Source organism: Crotalus tigris, unplaced genomic scaffold (assembly GCF_016545835.1).
Source record: "Crotalus tigris isolate CLP2741 ecotype Arizona unplaced genomic scaffold, ASM1654583v1 scf7180000017625.6296891, whole genome shotgun sequence".
NCBI classification, from domain to species: domain Eukaryota; kingdom Metazoa; phylum Chordata; class Lepidosauria; order Squamata; family Viperidae; genus Crotalus; species Crotalus tigris.
The window spans coordinates 5,194,377-5,216,217 of record NW_024096520.1 but is presented as its reverse complement, the minus strand read 5'-3'; the positions used below and the strand labels follow the sequence as shown (position 1 = coordinate 5,216,217).

The following is a 21,841-nucleotide window of genomic DNA, read 5'->3' as shown; positions in this document are numbered from 1 at the left end:
TGTCATTTTTAAATCTGCATTCAGATCAGTCTTAATCTTCCATAATATCTTTTAAATACAGTTCATCTACAGAAGAGTGAACTCTTAAAATTAATTTCTGGCTCCAAAATCAATGCTTTCAAAACTGCTGCTGGCGTTGTCTCTCCTGTTTAAAGTTTGATTATGGTTCTGTTTCTACCCCTTACAACAGAAGTGCATGAAACCAACACTGGAAAAATTATATTAAGGTAACTGCAAGGGGAATCTGGCCATGTTTCCCTTTTGGCTTGACTTTTTTTTTTTAAGTTTGCCTTTTAATTTATCACTTCTAGATTAAAAAAAACTTGTCCATTTATTGAACATCACAAGAGAGGGACAGCCTTCTCTCAAGGATTAATTGCTTTTCCTGCATGTTGCATTAGTTCCTAGTCCCTCCTATTATTCTCTTCCTATGATTCTCTTAATCTCACTGGATGTAATCTTTCTAGTCATTTTTGCTAGCACAATTTCAGATGTGGCAAGAGAATCATACTGTGTATTGAGAGTGTGAACAGCAAAATATGCTATGAGATGGTCCTCAGCTCTTTATGAATGTTGTATTCCAACCATAAGAAGAGTAGAGACCCATGCTCCAGTAATTGGGGGGGGGGAGAGAATAGCTAGGCCAAATGTTATTTTTCTGATTACTGGCTTGTCAACAAAAATAGTTTCAAATATTGCAAGTTTGACAGCACCAGCTTACTATACAGTACTTCCCTACTATATAGACTACTCTTCGTGCAAATGTGTGCACGCTGCCGCGTTTCTTTCTCTTAACTTAAGGGCAGAGTATCATTTTCTCTCCTTCCCCTGCGTTTGAGTGCTTTTTATCCTATCACGCACGATGAAAACCCTCGTGAAAAGGCGTGCTAATCCCGCTGGGGATTAAAGGGGCTTTATCCTATGCCGAATGTTGCCCTGGGGTAACCCTTCAGAGTAGCCACGCCAGGTCTTGTAAGGCTGAAGGAGGGCTTAACGTGCTACTCGCACCGCTTTGCTCTACGACGGACTCCGGTCTTTAGCCAGCTAGGAGTCTCGTTTGACGCAATGCCGGCCGGCCCACCCAGTTCAGGTTCTGCTACCGGGAAGAGAAGGGCGCGCGCACCCAGTCGACTTCGCCGGGATGCGGTCCGCGGCTCTTTTCCCTCCGACGCACCGGTAGCCCCTCCCCTTTAAGGAAACGGGGCGGGGCTACGCTTGCTGCAGAAACCTGCCCTTTAAGAGCGCCCCGCTTTCTTTCGCTGCTGCTGCTGCTGCGGCTGCTACAGCTGGTGCTGAAAACCAGCTCCCAATCGCCGCCGCCGCCGTTGCCGGAGGAGTCCGGGCCTCCTCGCCTTTGCCATGGTGTCCTGGATCATCTCCCGGCTGGTGGTGTAAGAGCGCGAGGGCGGCTGGGCGGGAGGCTCTCTCTGTGCTGTTGCCAGGCAACGGGATGAAGATGGGGACAGGGGGCTCGCGCTGTAGGCAGGGCTGCCTTCCCCGGGGCTTTAGCACGCCCTCCCCCCCTTTCTCCCCCGGGGCAGCTTGCGGGAGGGAGGCCAGCGCTCCTCACCCTGAATCTGGCGGCGGAGAAACCAGACGGGGCGTTGCCTGATGTCCGGGGATCCCTCGCCCCCTTGGGGAGGAAACTGCTGCGAAATAGACAGTCGGGTGAGCCAGCCTGACGGGCCTGGAAGGGAACTGTGGATGCAGCAGGTGAAGAGCGAAGCGCCTCGTTACTCGGCCTGCTCGATGGGCCGGTGGGGGTGGGGATTGGAAGTCGCTCAGGTTTGCGGGAGTCTGACGCCCACCCTGAATAACTGGAACCTCACTCTCTCTTCTCCACCCCCCTCCCCATTTTCTTTAAAAAACAAACAAACCTCTGGTTGCAGTCTGGTTTTTGGCACCCTGTATCCTGCTTATTCTTCTTACAAAGCTGTGAAGACGAAAAATGTGAAAGAATATGTAAGTGCAAGGAAGCCATCGTATTTATTTTAAGAATTAATCTTTCTCTGCCATGATTTTGGTATTCATGATTTGTCTCCTGCTCGGAAAATGACCAGGTTTTGTGAATGGGCAGGAAGCTGAGATTTTACTTTTTTGTATTCTTGTTTAATATGTTTAAAAAAAAGATCTTATTTATTTGATGTGAACATACTGTGGGATAGAACTGACATGCTTGTTCTGCTCTTAAGCAATTTCCCATATAATGACTCTACACACACACACACACACACAAACTAGATAAGCTGATGATGTCACCATATGCTTCTTCAGCTAATCGCTTCTTGCTTTTAATGTTGTAAAAGTTACAGCTAATATAAACTACAAGCTATTCCAAAGCATCATGTTTCTAATGGTACCACTGTCTTCAGAATAGCTACCATCTTGCAGGCTTCAGCCAACTTAAACACTGTATTTTGCATATTAGAACAATGACTATGTCACTAACATGTTTGCAAAAAGCATGGGAGGCTAAAAGTGCTTTTTAATGTCACTGGTGAAAACCCAATGCTCAGTTTTGTTGCCAATTTTAGTGGGGGTTTTTATTGCAGCACTGGAGTATTGGAGGATTGTCCCAAGTACTTAGCACTGGGTGTGTTGCCTGACAACTATTATGAAATTAAGAAACAAAAATCTATTTAAAATGAAGGTTCTTAATTGGACTGTAAAATACAGTATTGAACATCCCTAGACCACTTTTAGTAATTCATGAAAAGGTTAATAGGTTAATATGGGAAGTTAAAGCAGAAGAACATGTGTCAGGAATAATGAGAAATAGGTAAAGAACTGGAATAGAAAGAAGTATGGGAAAGATTGAAATTAGTCTCAGTGCTGCTTTTTTACATATATGCTTCTTATTTTGTTGTTTCATGCTTTGCTATGCAAAATGAAGTATATACTTTCTTTGTAGGATCATTTTTATTTATTTATTGAATTTGCATTCAATCAAACTCTCAATGACTCTGGGTAGCAAGAAATAATCAATTGGCTGCATTTGACAATCTGGGGTAAAACTCTTGGAGCAGCTTTTAGACGTTTGCAAATTGCAAAATATTTGTGATAACACTGATTCTGATAATCTGCAACATTTCAACTTTCACATTGTTAGCTTTCATAAACAGATATGAAATTATTGGGGGCCTAGCGTGGATATGCCAAATTTTAGCTATTTTCAGTATTTCATGCTTTTTCTGAGAACTTTTAACTTGATGTAGAGGTAACAACATGGGACTTCCCAGAATATATGTCTTTGTATATTTGTTCTTTGTGATACCCATGCTTCCAATGCTTGTTTTGAGAGGAAACTAGAAAGCAGAAGTATACATTATTCTTATAAAGAGAATGCTTGTGCCAGTTTTGATTATGTGATATTTACATTATTTAGCTGTCCTGAATTTGTTCTTCATCAAAAAGATGTCAAGATAACTCAAAAAAAGCTTTTGCCCTTTCAAAATAAATGAACATTAAAGACATCTGTCAAATACACTAGCAAGTATGTCATGCAACATATTTGTCCTTTTTATTAAAACAATTAATAGTATGACTCTTGAGATTTTCTTCCTTCCAAAGATTGTTCCACCAAGGAAATGCTGAAAAAGCCTTTGTCATGGTATTCTAAAGCCTTAGTTGCTTACTATACAAACTTTTTAATGACTGTCTCTTTTTTTGTCCCAAGAGTCATAAAATGGGACCGGTGAGGTGGCAATATTACCATCATGGAAGGCTAAAATGTGTGTCCGTTGTCTGGAACCGTAAACTGCAGAAGCCTCTTTATTTTGGCCAAACTCACCCCCAAAATCTTTTAATGCTATGAATTACCTGTTTAATATTACTGGTACCAAACCAGGGTTGTTCTGAAGCCCACACAAATGAAAAGTTGTGGATTGTTCATAAGTTCCACAAAAAAATGAACATCCTTTGGGGGCAATATATGGGGGAAGAAAGACAGTTCTAAATATTCTGGAAGAAACCAAGGATTCCAATCTTTTTAGGCCAGGCACCCATTTGACATTGTGAAACCCTGTCTGGAGTGAAAATGGCTGTCAGGGAAAACTTACCCATTTATAAAACCACTATTAATATAAGCTGGTACAAAATACCAATTTACCTGAAGCAAACTGGTGGAGACGTTTCCTGTCATTTTTTCTGGGCTATGAAGCTCTGCTTTCATCCCAAGATTATCGTTGCCTTTTTTTTTTTTTGGCTAGGCTTGCAAGGAAATTAATAAACTGCAATCATCCACCATTTTTATTTTCTAAAAACACATATACTTTACATCTTCACAGTATTTAGGGGCATTTTTGGAGATAAATAAGATCCTGTAGATTGGTGCTTTGTTTGCAGTATTAAAGAGAAGAAGGAGAAGGAGAGAACTCTTCAGGAGTATGATGCAGCTGATACTCAGGGTATGCTACCTATAATTCCAGAAGTAACAACAGCCATCAAAACTAGTAGCTATTAATAGCCCATCCTCCATGAATTTGACTTATCCCCTTATAAAACTGCTTGACTCGGAGACTACTACTATATCTGATTCTAACTATATGTGTACTTGTATAGAGATTTTTGTCCCAACTCAATCATTCAAAGAGCTGGTCAGGGAAATTACAAGAATTTAAAATCTTGACTGTATTCAGTACTTGTCTATTAAAATACAATAGTAAAATGTAGTAATTAAAATACAATAATGTCAGGAAACTCAAGTGAGACATTGGGCATATCACCAGCTTATTGATCGCAGTTTGTTAAGCATTTCTTTAAAACGTGTCTCAGTAGGAAGGGGGTGGGCGGATGTTGTAACAAAAGATGTAACTGAAAGAATCTTACGTAATCTGACAGGATATTTTCCTTTAGGGCAGCCCAAACTAAGCATGGTAAAATAATAAAGGAACTTATGTAAAGTAGAGCTCCTAGGCTTCTGCTACTTAGCGTATGTTGTCTGTCATGAAAAACTATCTGTAATTATTTTATTTATTTATTTAAATCATGTATTCAGCCACCCATGTTATAATAGCTCCCAATCAAAAATTATCTTTACCATCCCGGAGAAGTCTTAAGTGTACAATAGAAAACTTACAAAACTTACTAAGTATGAACTAGCAGTGGAAAAAGGCAAATTCCGTACTAAGAAATGATTGGAATAAGATTGAAAATAAAACAGTTATTATTTGTGTCTTTCTATAGTAAAGTCATTATTCCTGCCACAGAATGTGACCATTGTAAATGCTTTTGATTGCTCTTCAAAATACAAAAACTAAATGCGGACAGTTATGTCAGTGACCATTGTCCAAAAATGGCCTTCAATACCAATTGTCCAGTTTTCAGGGTAGACTATCTCTCAGTGATAATCATCTGTGTCAGTCTCTAAACTAGGTTTCAGGCTTATGTCGCTGATCATGACTTAAAATGCATTTCTGCCACTAGAATCTAAATATAGGCATGAAAATCTGTTGATTACCCAGAATGATGACACAAAACTATACCTAAATTGCTATAGATTAGGAATACCAACAACTTTTCAGCATCACCTCACTAACCTTTTATTTATTTTCTACCAAAGACTGTATATTTGTTATAAAGTATGTATATTTTATAAATATAAAAATATATAATATTTAGATATTCTATACCCCAAATCTTAGGAAATTGTGTATCAGAAACTAGAAAATTCACCTAATTGCAGTTTGCTTCTTATCACATGCAGTAGAAACAAATTACAACTGTCTAGCAATCCATATGATTAAATATGAACACATGCCAAATACAGCATTAAATAACATTCCACAAATCATGGTTGCTGTTAAAGCTACTCCTTGTGAATAAGTATCCATGAAGAAAAAACTAACAGGTGGAAAGAGCAGAAAGCACTGTAACCCACATGAGATAATCTGATCAGTTTGGGAAAATTTGGAGTTGACAGAAACCAAGCTGGAAGAACAGAAATATATGCAGAGATATTGGAAGAGTAGGAATTGTTGATTGAGAAGTGGAAGGAGATAGTGGACATTCCTTAACTGGGAGGCTTTGATACAATACTCATGCTTTTATCACGTCACTTTTGGATTACCATTATTTATTATACATATTGCTGCTCTTGAAATTCATTTAGAAGCTACACCATCCAGAGTGTAGCAACTCAAATAGAGATTGACTCATTTCAGTTTGTCGTATATCTCTAATATGGAATTCCACTGGTTGCCAATAGGCTTCCAGATACAGTTCATTCTGCTGGATATTACTTCGATGTGTTAATAAACGGAGAGTCCACAAAATTGCCTTCTGTGAATGGAATCTGCTTGTCTGGTGTGTTTTCATAGGGAAGTTGGCTGGAGGGACCCCAAGGACAAGCCTGCCCCTTGGTGACCTCCCTTCTTGGTAATAGAGCAGCTCCAGAGATGAAAAAATGTGCTTGCTCTTTCAGAGGGCCTTTGGGAATGGTGTGGAAATTGCTCCTGAAGGTGTGGTACTAGGAATTGCATTGATAGTTATGGTGTTATTGAAAATTATGATAGTGCTTATTTACTTTCATCTTATTATAATTTGGTTATTGTTTTGTATTTACTCTGTTTTGACCCAAATACTGCAAAGAGGAGTATAAGCAATTCAAAGAGTTTAATTTTGAAGCCAGATATAAGACCCAAACTTGGTCACTACTGAATTTTGAAAGCCTGTCTGAATAAAATGGTTTTCACAGCTTACAAAATGACAGTTAACGTTGTCTGGATTCAGAAGTAGACAGGCCTAGCCTGAATTCTACTTGAATGAGAGCCTACCAGGGAATTAAAAGACTATAGGCTAGACTGGAAGGTTGAAAAACATCCTGGGAAAAAGCAATGGTAAGCTCTGCACTATTGCCATGAAAATGCTGTGATTTTATCCGTGTAGTCACAAGGAGTCAAACTCAATTGGAGGGAGGATTTATCTTTTTATAGTTAGAACAGGCATTTGCAAGTCTGGGTCAGCTTTTCAAAAGATATTTTCAATAGCTTCCTTGTGGTTTATATGATTGGAAACTAAAAAAGCTCTCTAATTAGGAAAGAATATTGTGTAATAGTTTAGAAGGGAGATGGGTAAAGGGTTAGGTTAATGTTTGGACCTGACAGTGTTGATAATTCTTTTTCTTTGTAATATTAGAACACATGTTCATAAGAAAGAAAAAAACATTCTGCTGGATCAGACCAGGCCCATCTTAGGTCTGCACTTTGTTTCTCACAGCTGCCAACTAGATTCTACTGGAATGTTTGCAACTAGGAGACAGACAAATATTCCTCTCTTGCACTTTTTCCAGCTCTGTTATACCCTTTTTCAACGGTAACAACCAAAACTGTATACAATATTCTAAATCAGATACGGATTTAAATAAGAGCATTACAATATTGGCATTTTTATTTTCAGTTCTTTTCTTCAGAATTTGCATATTTTATACTTCACATGCACTGTCTCAGCACAGTATCTTCACTGAGTTATCCAGTATGATCCCAATATTTTTTTTTTCCTGGTTGGTTACAGATAGGTCAGATGCTGACAGTGTAGATGTGAAGATAGGGTTCTTTTGCTTAAGCGTGTATCTGTTTACATATATTTCAATTGAATCACATTAATAATTTGGTTGGTCACATACCCAGGTTATAAAGATCGTTCTGGAAATCTTCAGACTTACTTTTTGATTTTGTTTTCCTTAAGAGTTTAATAACTATAATTTTATCAGATGAAGTTAAATGTGAGAAGATTCAGTGATGGTACAAAGATACAACAGTTACACACCTAAATGTCTATGGAGATTCTCAGTCATCCAGGTCATGGTTGTCCCAAAAGTGCTTTTTCAAAAGGCAGCCTTTCAAGAAGCTCCAAGAAGGTTCCACACCCATTTACATTATTCAGGTGTACTCTGAGGGCACAGATAAACCTCCAAATGCCTCAACTACTCTAAGAAAGAATGCTAACAACCAGATCACTGCAAGAAATATAAATCCTTCCACTCTCCACCATTTATTCAGAACTGAGGAAGCATTCTTGGATGAGAAGTGAAATGTCTCAAGAAAAAACAAAGAAAGTCCAGTTGCTTTTTGAAAAAGCACCTTTGGGACAGTCACACATTTAGATGGCTATGAACAGTGCTTTTTTATTAAAAAAAAAAAAGTGCCAGAACTCACACACATCATACAACCCGCCTTGCCTACCCTACAAGGTTTACCTTTGTAGTTGAAAAAGAAAACCCTTCCATTTTTAGTGTATCTAAAAGACTAGGATTTTGTTCAAGGTAAGTTAATACTATTAATGTTACCATGCATTGTGTGGCTTTAAATTACAACATTTTATTAATCTTTTGGGACATTTACCACTGGCATACCCATTTAGTTTAATGAGTGGAAATGACAGCTTTCTATGTGGAACGAAATTGGCCCAATAAAACAAAATTTGATTGCTTGTAAAAGAGTGAATTATTTTTAAGAAGTTGTCAAATAAGGTGAAAAAATTTACATTTGGAGTTTAATATGGATATTGACTTGAAACAAATTAAAGTTGAAACTTTGTCAGTGATCAGATTACTTTTAATTTACCTTTAAGTTAAACCCAATTTAATAAATAGATCTGATTAAACTTCATACTGTAGGTCTCCTTTACATCTGAGCAATACATAATTAATATATATTAGTATTAATAATAATACCTCCAAATCCACAAGACATTGGCTTTATTCTTATTCTTCCCCTCTGCAGTTTGAATATAAAGTATAAAAGACTAAAAAGAGATTTTCGTAGACATCCCAGCCTTTGAACTACCCAAGGAACCGAAACAGCAAAGTTTCACTGTCAGGCAAGCTTCCACGCCAGCCACCTTTCTTTCCTCTCACTTAGCCTCTCTTTAATCTCACAGCCCACCTTCTGTAAGGGAAGGCAAAAGGCTCACTCACCCTCTCGTGAAAGATGGCCTCCATGTTTATGTGTCTCCCACCGCCACCATCGGCTTCCACACCACATGGTCCGACCCAGCCAATCAAACCACATTCTGGCTGTGGTGCTCCGGCGCCTCATGGCTTCTCCTAGAGGAGGCAAATAATGCCGGAGGGGACCCCGCTCGCACCGTACTGCCAGCGGGGCATTTTCAAAAACAAATGAGGATAGGAAGGAAAACAATAGGAAAAGAACGCAACTCTGGAAAATCCATTGGAAAAAAGATGCCGGAACTCTGTTCCGGTGCATTCTATGACAAAAAAAAAGCCCTATGAAGAAATCTAGACAGATGATTGGTATTTGTCTAGTACTGCTATCAATTATTGTTAGCCTTGATATATTCCTCCAAAATTTAAAAAATAATAACCTGTTTTATACTATACATTGAGAAAGCAATTTTTAGCTAGCACAATGAAAGCTGGCTGTAGTCTAATTTCTAGGATTTGTTTGACTTCTTTCTAACATTATGCTGGACCAGACATATGATATTGTTGGGCTCTGCTAATGTTCTTACACTCTTATTTAATGAACAGCAGGGGGAGCTAGCGCCTGACTGCCTGGCTGCCTGCCTGCCTGTCTGCAATCAAGGTGCTGGCATACAAATATCTGCTATACAGGTAGACCTCAATTTACGACCATAGGAGAGTCCAAAATTCTGGTTGCTAAGTGAAACATTTGTTAAGTGAATTTTGCCCCATTTTACGACCTTTCTTGCCACAGTTGTTAAGCAAATCACTGCAGTTGTTAAATCAGTAACATGGTTGTTAAGTGAATCTGGTTTTCCCATTGACTTTGCTTGTTAGAAGGCCATAAAAGCAGATTACATGACCCCGGGTCACTGCAATGGTCATAAATGTGAGTCAGTTGCCAAGCATCTAAATTTTGATCAGGTGACCACAGGGATGCTGCAATAGGTCCTAAATGAGAAAAACAGTCATAAGTCACTTTTTTCAGTGCTGTTGTACATTAAACCGGTTACTTAGTGAATTGTTGTAAGTCGAGGACTACCTGTATGGAGTACGTTGTAATAAAACAATATCAGCTGTTAATTGCTGTGTTGAATCATGAAGTTGATGTGGGTCTTTTAGGTAATATGTTTTCATCCTAAATACTTGTTGCACTCTTTTGGAGAACTCTCTGGTTTTCTGTAACTCTAAATATGCCACTTAGGGTTCCTAAGCTTTTAAACAAGTTTTGAAAAAAAATGCAGAGGATTGCAAAAAGCTTTCCCCCATCCTTGGGGTAATTTTCCACTAGCAGAAAAATTCCATGGATTTCATCTTTTGATGAAATTCCCTCTGCTCCCAATGTTACCTCTCATTAGACAAGCTATTGGACGGTAAATATATCAGTTATATACTGCATTGCCAGGCTTCAGTGTTTGAAGTAAATAAAATTTGAGGGCGTTAAATGGTGAAAGAAGAACATGCATGACAAACTTTGCTTACAAACTATAAAGTGATGTTTGTGTAAATATTTGTTTTTATATATGAGAAAAAAATGCTCAGAATGTTTGGTACCTATAAATGAAATATTTGTTTTAAGATAAGGCCTAATGTTCAGCATACTTTTAATGCAATGGTTACCTTGCAGGTTAAATGGATGATGTATTGGATTGTATTTGCCTTCTTCACCACAGCAGAAACGCTCACAGACATCATTCTGTCTTGGTAAGTTCTTTACCAGTGATAGGAACTACTTGATACTGTAATATTTTTAAACCATTAATCTAAAACTGACAATTGTATTGTGAAGTGTTTCAGTAAAGTATTCTATTTTCTCATTCTTGACTGCTTTGAATGTTTTTTTCCAAAATCTTTTTTATTTTAAATGTTTGGCGGAAATACTCATTTGCTGTATCACATATGATATATCTCATAAATTGAATGTTTGAAGTTGGCAAAATATCTTATTCTTTCTTCCAAGAGTAATTTTTTTAAAAAAAATGGATTCTGGCTCTGAATAAAATGGTTGTTTCTCATACTATTGCAACTTGTCAGTGTCTTTTGCTTTGTGAAATAATATCAAAGTATTTGTTCTCTGAAAACACACTGAGGAAAGAGTTGTTACTCCAATCCTACAGTAATAGTTCTGTTTAAATACACCTTACTGGCAACTTGTTCAAAAGACGTGAATCAATGGGTTATGTACTGGGATGAGAATGTTGGGTGATTTTGAGGCAAAGAATTGATCATGTAAATCCCCACAGTGATGATAATTTATTGCTATCTGAAAAAAAAAATAAATGGTACAATCATTGGCACTTAATTCTATGATTGCTCTGTTGGAGTATTTATTAAATTTATAAAAGAAATCTGAAATGAGATTTCAGAAAAGAGCATTCTTGAAAAGAATGAGAGCCAGTTTGGTATAATGGTTAAACCAGGAGACTATGAGTTCTAAGCCACCTTTAGGCGCGAAAGCTGACTGAGTGACTTTGGGCCAATCACTCTCTCTCAGTCCTACCCACCTCACAAGGTTGTTGTTATGAAGAAAATAGAAGGTAGCTGGCTTTGTGATATTGATTCTATTCTGTCTATAGTTCATTTTTTCTTCCTTTGCTTATTCCATCTGTACTATTCTGGACTGTCAACCTTTGTCTGACTCTAACCTGAGCTTGATTCTAGCTTTTCCATTTCTCTCAGGTTTCCCTTTTATTTCGAGTTGAAAATCGCATTTGTGATCTGGCTGCTCTCTCCTTATACCAAGGGATCCAGCGTCCTGTACAGGAAGTTTGTTCACCCAACGCTCTCCAATAAGGAGAAGGTACTGCAACTTGCCCAATTATCAGACATGAAGAATTGAGTCACTTCAAATGTAGTTGGGTTGCAGGGGGAAAAAAAGCCTTTGAAATTTGTCATGCCCATGTTTATGAATGCTGAATGCATGGCATCTAGAGCTGGGCATAAATAACCTTTCGAAATTGCCTGCCTAATATCTGGACAGAATTTATTCAAAAATATTTCACGGGCAGGATTCCTATGTAATGATGAAAGTAGCAACATCCCAGAAAAGGCTTGATGGGAAGAATTCCCTCCTGATTTGTCGGCCAAACTATTGGGCATGAGGGAGGTTGCAGACTATTGGAAAGATTATTGTACAATGAAATGTACTTCATATATAATCCTTCTCCTCCTCGTCACTAAATAAGTGCAAGGATGCCAAATTCCATTTCCATTAGAAGAATTTCTAAAACAAATCTTTTATCACAGTTGAAGAGACCTGATAGAAAAATGTAAGAGAATTTTTTTCTGCCCTTATTAATGGGAATTAGGGTCAGCCTGGGATCAGCTTACGTGAGGTGGTCTAGGATGACTTGATGCTGCTTTAATGTGGCCAACTGGGGGCAGCCTTCTCACCACCCCCAAGTCCCCTCTGCCAACTTGCTATTGCCATTTCTTTGCAACACTGAAACTTTGCTGCGGGGATAACTCGCTGTGACAGCTGGATGGAGAGCCAGCTGGCTGGGTGAGCAGGTTGTGGGGGGGGGGGGCAGGGATGGGCGGAGAGTGGAGTTGGGGGCAATGGCACGAATGCAATGACGGGGGGGGTGGGGGTTTCAAAATGGGAAGTCCTGCAACTTTTTTTTTTTTTAAGGCACATTGCTTAATGTTTGAGGGTGTCTTGCTCTGAAAATAAGGGCAGCTTTGGGAAGCAAAGGTTTGTTTTGAGTTGCATTCAAATTCTTGCCCAACAAGCAGATTGCAAAGTTTGCAGCTGCGTTTAGCTGCAGTCTGATGCACCACGGAAATGGGGCTGCATGGACAGGAAAGTTTGGAGTCCAGACTGGAAAAAAACCCTCTTCACAGCATTATTCTTCTCACAGCATTAGTGTCAGCTTTGGGAGGAACATTGCTGCAACTCTCTGTCTAAACGCACTCTGTGCATGACCAAAAACACAATGAAATCACCCCACCCAGTTTTGGGAAAAAGCACTCTGAACATGACCAGAAACACGATGAAAGCACTCTGCACATGACCAGAAACGCCATGAAATCACCTGCCCCTCATTGGGAAAAGCACTCCGCATGTGACCACAAACACCAAGAAAGCACTCTACACTTGACCAGAAACACCAGGAAATCACCCATCGGGCTCTGGGGAGTAAATCGCTGTGATGCTCCATGCAAACAGAAGTGTTTCTGGTCACTTGCAAAGTGCTTTCCACCCAAAGCCAGGTGGATGATTGCCTGGTATTTCTGGTCACATGCAGAGTGCTTTCATGGTGTTTCTGGTCATGTGCCTCCTTTTTAAAATAGTTCATGCTACTACCTCTTGCTAAATAGTAAGAAGAGCTATGCAATTTTTCATCCTTCAGAGTAATAATGTTCACTGGAATATTAAATTTATTTTCTTTAATCAGCATCAAGTCAGAGTTGCTGTTAACTTTAAGTTGATCCTAACTTTTAAAGCTCCAATATGTTGTGCCACCTATTTTATCATAATTTCATAGAATTTTGGGCTTCGGATGGCAAATGATTCACTTTCTACAGCATCATAGTAAAAGAAGAGATTAGGTCTTTATGGAGAAAATGATTGCATGAAAGAATAATGTGAAAAAAGAATTAAGTTAAATAAATTTTTATCATGTTAGGAAGTAGTAATGCACTGAGCTACAAATTGTATCCTCTAGACAACTTTAAATCTTATGAAATACATTTTATATTTTCGTAATTTATTGTTTTGTTGATTTGTTGTTGTTGGTAGAGATGCAAAAAAAGACTCCCTTTTCCAAGCTACAGGTTGGTCACACTACCAGAAAGCTGCAATTTGTGTTTCTTTTGTACTTGAATACAAATCAACATTATGCTGTTTTATATCAGCTGTAAAAGATCCATATATATTAAAAAATTTCATGCTTCACTGTAAAATACCCAGAAGTGCCAATTAGGAAATAATTAAGCTCTTCCTTCTGAATACGCTTGACACAGATCATATCAAATGCATTTGGAAGGAAGAGCCTAATGATTCCATTTAAGATTCTATTTAAGATTCTGTTCTAAGTAAGGTAAAATTATGTTAACAGGCATCAGCACTAGTGTTTCTCTCAGAGCTTAACTAGTTTACAAAGTAAGCTAGTTTTGTTTAGAGTACACAAATCTATACTTTTTAATCATGTGCATTTATTCATATTTAGTTCAATGAAACAGCCTCCAGCATAAATTAATACCTCAAATTATTACTTTTCTATACTGCAAAATATTCATTGTTAGTCCTTGCAGTTTTTGCTGCTCAGGGAGTGAATTCAGTAGGGAATCCTGTGTTTTGTTTTGTTTTTAAGTTAACTATATGAACTTTTATTGATTGATTGATTTGATCTGTTACTTTTATACGCTTGCTTTCCTAATGGAAACTCAAGAAGCCTGGATCTCTTGGTGCCCATCCAGCACCAAAACTCACTGGCCCTAGTGACCACCAGAAGCTTTGCTGGCTGAGGAATTCTGGGAGTTGAAGTCCACAAGTCTTAAAGTTGCCAAGGTTGAGAACCCCTGCTCTAGGTAGATAGCAAATATTACTAGTTCGTGATCTGGTCAAATTACCATCAACACCATTCCAGTAAGTGTTGATCGGGAGTAAGAAATCCTGTTCTATGCAGGATGCTGCAGTGCTTGGTACTTTCTCTACTCCTATTAAATATCTACATAAAATGTCTGGGTAGATCATCCATCACCATGGGGTAAGGTATAATCAATAGGCTGATGACACCCTGTATTCTCATGATACATCTCTGCCCCTGGTGAGCTGCTGTTCATCTACACTCTTGGTGCCTAAAGGCTTCGGGGGTCTGGATGGGAACAACAGATTTCAGCTGAACCCTGGCAAGTCTGAGTGGCTTTGGATTTTAGAGCCTTCCTTATCTGGGGATTTAGCAACATTCATGCCCCAAGCCTAACAGACCCAGTGTGCAACTAGGTGATTCTTCTGGACTTACAACTTCTGTTCAAAGAGCAAGTGGCAATAATGGCTAAAACGGCCTTTGCACAAATGGCATGGCCATTATGCTCATTTCTGGAATTCGGAGGCTCTACTCATGCCCTAGCCACCTTCCAAATGGACTACTGTAATATGCTCTACATGGGGCTGTTATTGAAGAGTATCTGAAAGCTTCAGCTGGAGCAAAATGCAGCAGCATAGGGAGTTATGCATGTGAGATCTGCCTATGTTGCACCTCTGCCACCTGGCCTGCTTTGGTTGGCAATTTGCTTCCAGGTCAAATTCCAGGTGCTGGTTATAACTTTTAAAGCAAAGCCCTATCCGGATATTTGAGGGACTACTCCCAGGTTACATCTACCTGTTTCATCAGATCCAGCAGGAGGGGCGTGTTGAAGGTCACATTGGCCAGAGAATGTGAATAGGCAGCTATGCAGATGTGATTAAATAAATAAATTACTTTCCATAGACTGGCATCAAGAATGTATTTGACAACTAACCTTTTAGATCATCACAATGGTGCTGTATAAAACATTCAATGGCTCCATTTGAATACCAAATTGTCTGTCCGTCTGTATGTATGTATGTATCTGTCTTTCTGTCTGTCTTTCTGTCTGTCTTTCTGTCTGTCTGTCTATCTATTTATCTATCTATTTATCTATCTATCTCACACATTTCTATACCACCCATCTCCTAAGACCACATATTTTGCCAAATATTTCTAGAATGTGAACTTTAGTAAGAAAATTGAGATTTGAAAGAACATTTCCAGGATCAATTTTGTTTTCTCTGATAAGACATTGGTGTAAGTGATTTTTTTTAAAGTTATAAATATTGATGATTAACTTTGCTACAATACATGTAACAATTGTGGTATTTGTGTGAGCTAAATTTCTTGGTGTTAATACCAGATATGTATATTAAATGTATTTCGATTTCATCTCAATGTGATTTGTTGTTATCTCCAGCTCTTTGCCTGCCTACCTATTATTTATCCATCCATCCTTTTTTGTAGACTATGCCTAATGTGATTTATGTATATCAAAATCTCAAAGACAGTAATTAAAAATTAATGTAAATTAATATAATGAGTTGAAGTCCAGAACTGAGTGTCTGCAAACCAAAGTGAAGGAACTGGGATCCAATGTATGTCTCTCACTGCAAGAAAGTAGTATGGCAGTGATTTTCATGGGTTCCTACCCTCCCATCCCCTGGTTGCTGATAGCATCACAAACTATGTTCTAGAAAATATCCCAGCCATTTGCAACAGATTAGAGCAGGAGACTGAATAGATTTTGGGGTTGTGAATAAGTAGAAATCAACCTCCCTTTTATTTCAGACCAGTCAGGTCATATAAAATAATGCAAATAAAACGATACATTTTGACAGTTTAGAATAGGAAAGGGAATAAAGTAGAAATAATACAGAAATAACAATATGCTTAATACAAGGCTACAGAAAAGCATTTTATAATTAAACTCAGTGAAATTTTCTCTCAATCACACCTCACATATCCTTCCTCCTAGCTTTCCCAATTCTATAACAGAACTAGGGGAAAGAAAAAAAAACCCAGACTCTACAAGAAAGTTTTTTATTTCTGAAGACCTGATGAAATAGTTGTATTTTTAATTTCTTTTCAGGGAGCAAATAATGAATGCAGCACAATAGCCTGTGTCTTTATAATACAATGTAATGTCATATATTTATACGAGATGACGGAAAGACAACATGCATACTGTTATTTGTATTTATAGCACCTTGCAATTTGAGGAGAATGAGAAAATATTCCGAGTTGATTGTCAGATAGTACACGTCTAGGTGTGCAGGCTATTCACAGTTGCTCAACTCTGTAGATACACCATGAAGTATAGCCTTACCTCACTGTATTTAGTCACTGAAGTCAGGCACTTTTCTCCCAGCTTGCTTCACTACTAATGAGTGAGGGAGCTGAGATTAATTTATCTGAGTAGTAGAGCACAAGTAGTTGTTTTTCTCATCTGTATACATACTCTTTTTGAAATTAAAAATGGGCCTTTTAGATTTATATGCTTTATAAGGGAATTATATTTCATATAAAAAATGGTCAAGTTATGTCTAGTTTGGCCCTTAGTTTTATATCCACCAAAGGTGAAAACGTTAAATTAACTTGAAGTACTCATGTAAGTTCATCATTAAAATCACTGAAGTATTGAAGTGTCAATAGTGAATTCCACTGCCCACACTGTTTACTAAATCTTTACACCAAGGCAGAATGATTAAATATCTGAAAAACAGCCATGAAACACCAGCCACTTAAAACAGTAGATAATGTACTGTTACAATGCATACTGGGTATTTATCAGGGACTTTATCAAACCAACAATCTAAAATAAAAATAAGCCAAACTTCTATAGTGTATCAGTTGATGTCTTTTTATCCCGCGCTAATAGGTTAGCTTGTAATCATATGATGATCCCTATTCAGAATCTCAGTGTGAGCAATACAGTATGAGGTACTCTGTGGCCCTTTCCTGCTGAATTTTAGTATGCATTGACTATATTATTACATAGGAATCTATATAACATTATATAGGGAACTATATTGTTAATTAGGTATGGAATATATAATATTTTTCTTATATGCTCCATATACCTTTTCTTATCCCATGATATATATTATCTAGAGATAATTTGTAGCCCATCCTGATCAAGAAATATTTGCTAGTACAGTTGGGAATAATTTATTTTATTATTGATAGAAGGTGATTCATTAGGACAAATCGGAAGATTTCCCTTCTGTTTGAGTCCTGAAGCATAAAGATCTAGTGAACTCCACAAGGCTTAGAATCTTGTCTGTATGCAACTTATGCTAGAAATCTATAGGTAAATAATGTTAATTTCTAAATGTATTCTTACTCCATTTAAATCCTAGGAAATAGATGAATATATTAGCCAGGCCCGTGACAGGAGTTATGAAACTATGATGCGTGTTGGCAAGCGAGGATTAAATCTGGCAGCAAATGCAGCAGTTACTGCAGCTGCAAAGGTAACTCCTTATGTCTTTATTTTAATATCTGCTTGTTCCATTCTGCTTGGTAATTTTGGTGTTTCCCTTCACTGCATTCATTTTCTTACTGTCAACTAGCTACATGCCACTTGGACAATTTCTATATGTTAGAGAAAAGACAGTCATTTCATTTTCTATCCAGATTGTGTCACTGATGCTCCATTATCTTGCCTTTGTATTTAGTTTTCCATCAAAGGTTCTTTCAATATTCCCCTTAAGATGCATTTTGATATAGTACATGTGGATAATTGTAACTTGGAATTGTGTTTTAAAGGGCCAGGGGGTTTTGTCTGAAAAACTTCGGAGTTTCAGCATGCAAGATTTGACTTTGATTCGAGATGATGACACAATGCATTTGCAAAGCCCCGAGTCACACATGCATATGTCTTCTAAGGGCCATCTTGAAACTATTGATGATTCAGGTTAGTGAAGTCAGTCTCTATTAAATTTATTGATGTTTATGTCAGATCAAACTGAACACTGAAGGCAGTTTATAATGTAAAGCAACACATAGACACGCAAAGAATAATTCAACATACAATAAATGAAAACAGATAAATAAAAATCAGTACCTGTTACAGAAATGAATTGGCAAGAGACTTATTTTTACACACTAATGCTTTATAAATGGCTTTATATTCTTCTATGAATGCAAGTATAAGACCCTTTGTATAAAAGTTTTTAAGAGTCTGTCTTAAAAGAGAGGATGTAATTACCTCTGGCATTTTCTTGGAAAAAGGAAAATATTATCTGCTGCACCAAAGGGCATGTGTTCCCCTGTATTTTTAAAGGGCATCCCTCTCAGCCACATGTAAAAGAGAGCAGCATACAAAACAGGAGTTTTCTTCTCCTGGCATATAGTGACCATGGCATGTATTCTTGCACTCCATTCATCTAGATCAGGGGTAGGCAACCTTGGCTCTTTTATGACTTATGGACTTCAACTCCCAGAATTCCTGAGCCAACTTGGCTGGTTCAGGAATTCTGGGAGTTGAAGTCCATGAGTCATAAAATAGCCAAGGTTGCCTACCCCTGATCTTTATCCAGTCAATAACCTGACTTGGAAAGGGGATTTTGTACAAACGGGAGAATTTGATTTCATAACTGTATGAACAGGCTTTTCATATTCTAAATGTTACTATTCATTTTTAAGTATACTATAAAATAGTAACAAAAAAGAAAGGCCACCTAGAGCGAATAGATTGGGTTGTGGAGCTACTGCTGCTCTTTTGTTGTAAAGGAGTGGAATTTCAATTATGGGATTCAGAAATACATTTAATTTCATATTTCCATTGACCTCGAGTTCAATTCCTTGTAGATAAATATACTCATTTTTTTTCCTTGCCTCCCAAAACCTCTGTGTCTTGAGTATCTTTTTTACCTTTAGGAAGCAGCCCCACTATTGTTTTTCTCCTTAGGTGCATCGTATTACTCTTCATCTGAGGACATAGCTATGACTCAGAGACATAATGGAACACAGTCTGATTCTAGAACTGAGCCATCTGATGATGATACAGGAGACAAAGTTCCAAAACGAACCCAGAGCCTTAAAGCTCCTAAGAAAACAATAAAGACTGAGGTGAGATGGCCTGCTGGTGTATGGATTTTCTATGTGTAAATTGCGGCTTCTTAAACAATAAAAGGTAGAAATACTTGAATCATACTTGAAACATGTTTCACCATGGTACACTTTTTTTTTTTACTTTTTTTACTTCACCCCTAAGGCTTTAACACAGTGTCTGCCTTTTCCAATAAATCAGCCTTCAATTTTGTTTTACATTATTTTTCCACTCAACCAGAATTTAAGTAAATGAAAGCATTCTGATAAAGAACATTCCTGCCTCAGTTCACCATTTCCTTATAAATAGTAACATGTGGCATGATTTGACTTGATAACATTACAGTATACATTGCAATTTCATCACTGTCTGGAGAGCAAACTCTTCCTTGAAAATTCTCACCTGAATACAATCAGAACTGAGAATATACATTTTTCAGTTGGGGGTTAAAATATTGGCTGCAGAAGCACCATTCTTGTCACGATAGTTAACTGACTATACTAGTTCTTCTATAAGGGGATGGACTAACCTAGCCAACCACCAATGAAACTTTATTCTGGGTTTTTTTTAGACATAATTTGTTTTCAGGAAAGAAACAGAAATTCAGCTAGAAGTGCTTACTCAGTATTCAGTCTGCTTATTAAAATTCAACAGAGAAGGAAGAGAAGGAATAGAACAGAATTATTGAAGTCTCCATGCCATTGGAAGGGATAGTTTAAAGAATTAAAATAAGACACAATTTTCCTCTCTTTGCTTTAATGAGACAATTACAGCATTTAGTATTGAAATGTTACTTCCATAGAAATATGGGGGTGATGGCAATAGCTCCAGTAAGTGATTATTATGTCTTCTTCTAATTTTAAAATCAAAATCAGAACCGATAAGCATCTCTGTTCTTCATCCATGCCTTCTGTCTTCATATTTGTTTAAACTCTTAACCCTTGAAACCAGTTCTGCTACCTGAACTAAAGGGGTGATTGGAAAGAAAGGTTCCTATTCCTTTTTCTTAAATCTTTGTCTTTTCATGCTAAAATCCCTTAAGCTGGTTGTTTGGATACTTATTAAATTTCTATCTCACCTTCCCAATAAAAATCTTTCTAATAAAAACTGTATTACTGTAATATTGACAATAATAAGTATACAAGTTTGCCTCTTATTATTGTCAATAATAAGTATACAAGTTTACCTCTGTTTTTAATTGAAGTATGCCACTGCTGTTATATAACTTCCAGAGATCACAGTTACTAGTTCAGTTGTTGGAGTCCTACTAGTAGTAAAACAGAGGATTTAAGAATCAGCATTTTTAGCAGTGCTGCTCAGTTTTTGAAGCTGTTAGCTCAGTGGCGAATTAAACAAAACTGTTTTTCAAAATATCTTTTTTGCAACTAATGTCCTGTTGTGAATCTCTTGCTTTACAGCCTCCACAGAAGGCAGTGAAAGCCCGTCCCAAGAAGAAAGCTACAGGCTCCACTCCGGTTGGTGAATCAGCCTAAGGACAATCCAGCTAAAAGTCTGTCCCAGAGCTCTTCTGCCACTGTGGGGGACACTCTCCAAGGAATGGGAGCTGAGATCTTGTACATAACAGCTACCGCTTTGTAGAGCTCATTCCAAGGCGAGGTGGTGATTGAAATTTGGCACACAGATCAGAGGATGGCGATCCTCAGGAATTATATACTCTTCGTCTCTATGATGGAAAATGCTAATCTGTCTGTATATAGCCTGTTGTTTTGGGATTCCCTCTCCACGTGTAACCCTAGTAGAGAAACTCTTTGCTGGAATACCTCTTTAATTAGGGTTAGAACCACTTTTGGCAGAGAAGCTGGTTAAAAAAAAAATGAGTGCAATTGAAATTCTAATTTGCATGGAGAGCTCCTGGTAGCTCTTCACTTGCTCTGTCATGATTTAGCTGCTATGGGGAATTGTTGGGAAGTGCCTGAAGTAAGGTGACTGGTACTGAAAATTATCGTTCAAAATTGCTTTGGCGAAAGAAAGAAGGAGAAGTGATAGTTTGCTGCAAATGCAACATCTTCACTGTCCGTGAAGTGGGTTTTGGCAAAGAATTTCTTGGCAGGGCTTGGGGGTGGGTGGGCGGGCTGCAGTGGCGTGAGGAAAAGACGAGTAGCGATGAGAATGAAAGTGGCTGGCTTTGCTACCAGTATCTGGTCTTTCTATGCAGAAGCCTCTTTTGCTTGGGTGAAATTATTGTGACTTTGCTTATGTTAAGTATTGGAAAGGGGAAATGTTTTTTTTTTTTACAAGTAGAAGAAAGATGGCAAAACTAAGTGAATCATGGTTGGAGCAGGACATTTGGGAACACCTGAGCCTAGATCACTCTCTCCAAAGCATTAGAAT

At 37.9% G+C, this 21,841-nt stretch overlaps 1 protein-coding gene across 5 annotated transcripts; it reads left to right on the top strand.

Moving 5' to 3' along the window:
• Nucleotides 1-1,229: 1,229 nt before the first annotated feature.
• REEP2 (receptor accessory protein 2) lies at nucleotides 1,230-21,557 on the top strand. 5 transcript variants are annotated; one of them, XM_039334067.1, is made up of 8 exons: nucleotides 1,230-1,391; nucleotides 1,890-1,962; nucleotides 10,548-10,624; nucleotides 11,600-11,720; nucleotides 17,796-17,909; nucleotides 18,205-18,352; nucleotides 19,349-19,509; nucleotides 20,908-21,557. In XM_039334067.1, exons 1-8 carry the CDS (start codon nucleotides 1,360-1,362, stop codon nucleotides 20,980-20,982), a joined length of 801 nt encoding a protein of 266 aa, XP_039190001.1. In that variant the 5' UTR covers nucleotides 1,230-1,359; the 3' UTR covers nucleotides 20,983-21,557. The 5 variants fall into 5 exon arrangements, with proteins under 5 accessions (XP_039190001.1, XP_039190002.1, XP_039189999.1 ...); XM_039334070.1 differs by lacking the exon at nucleotides 1,230-1,391 and adding an exon at nucleotides 1,651-1,668; XM_039334069.1 differs by lacking the exon at nucleotides 1,230-1,391 and adding an exon at nucleotides 1,682-1,713.
• The last annotated feature ends 284 nt before the right edge of the window (nucleotides 21,558-21,841 follow it).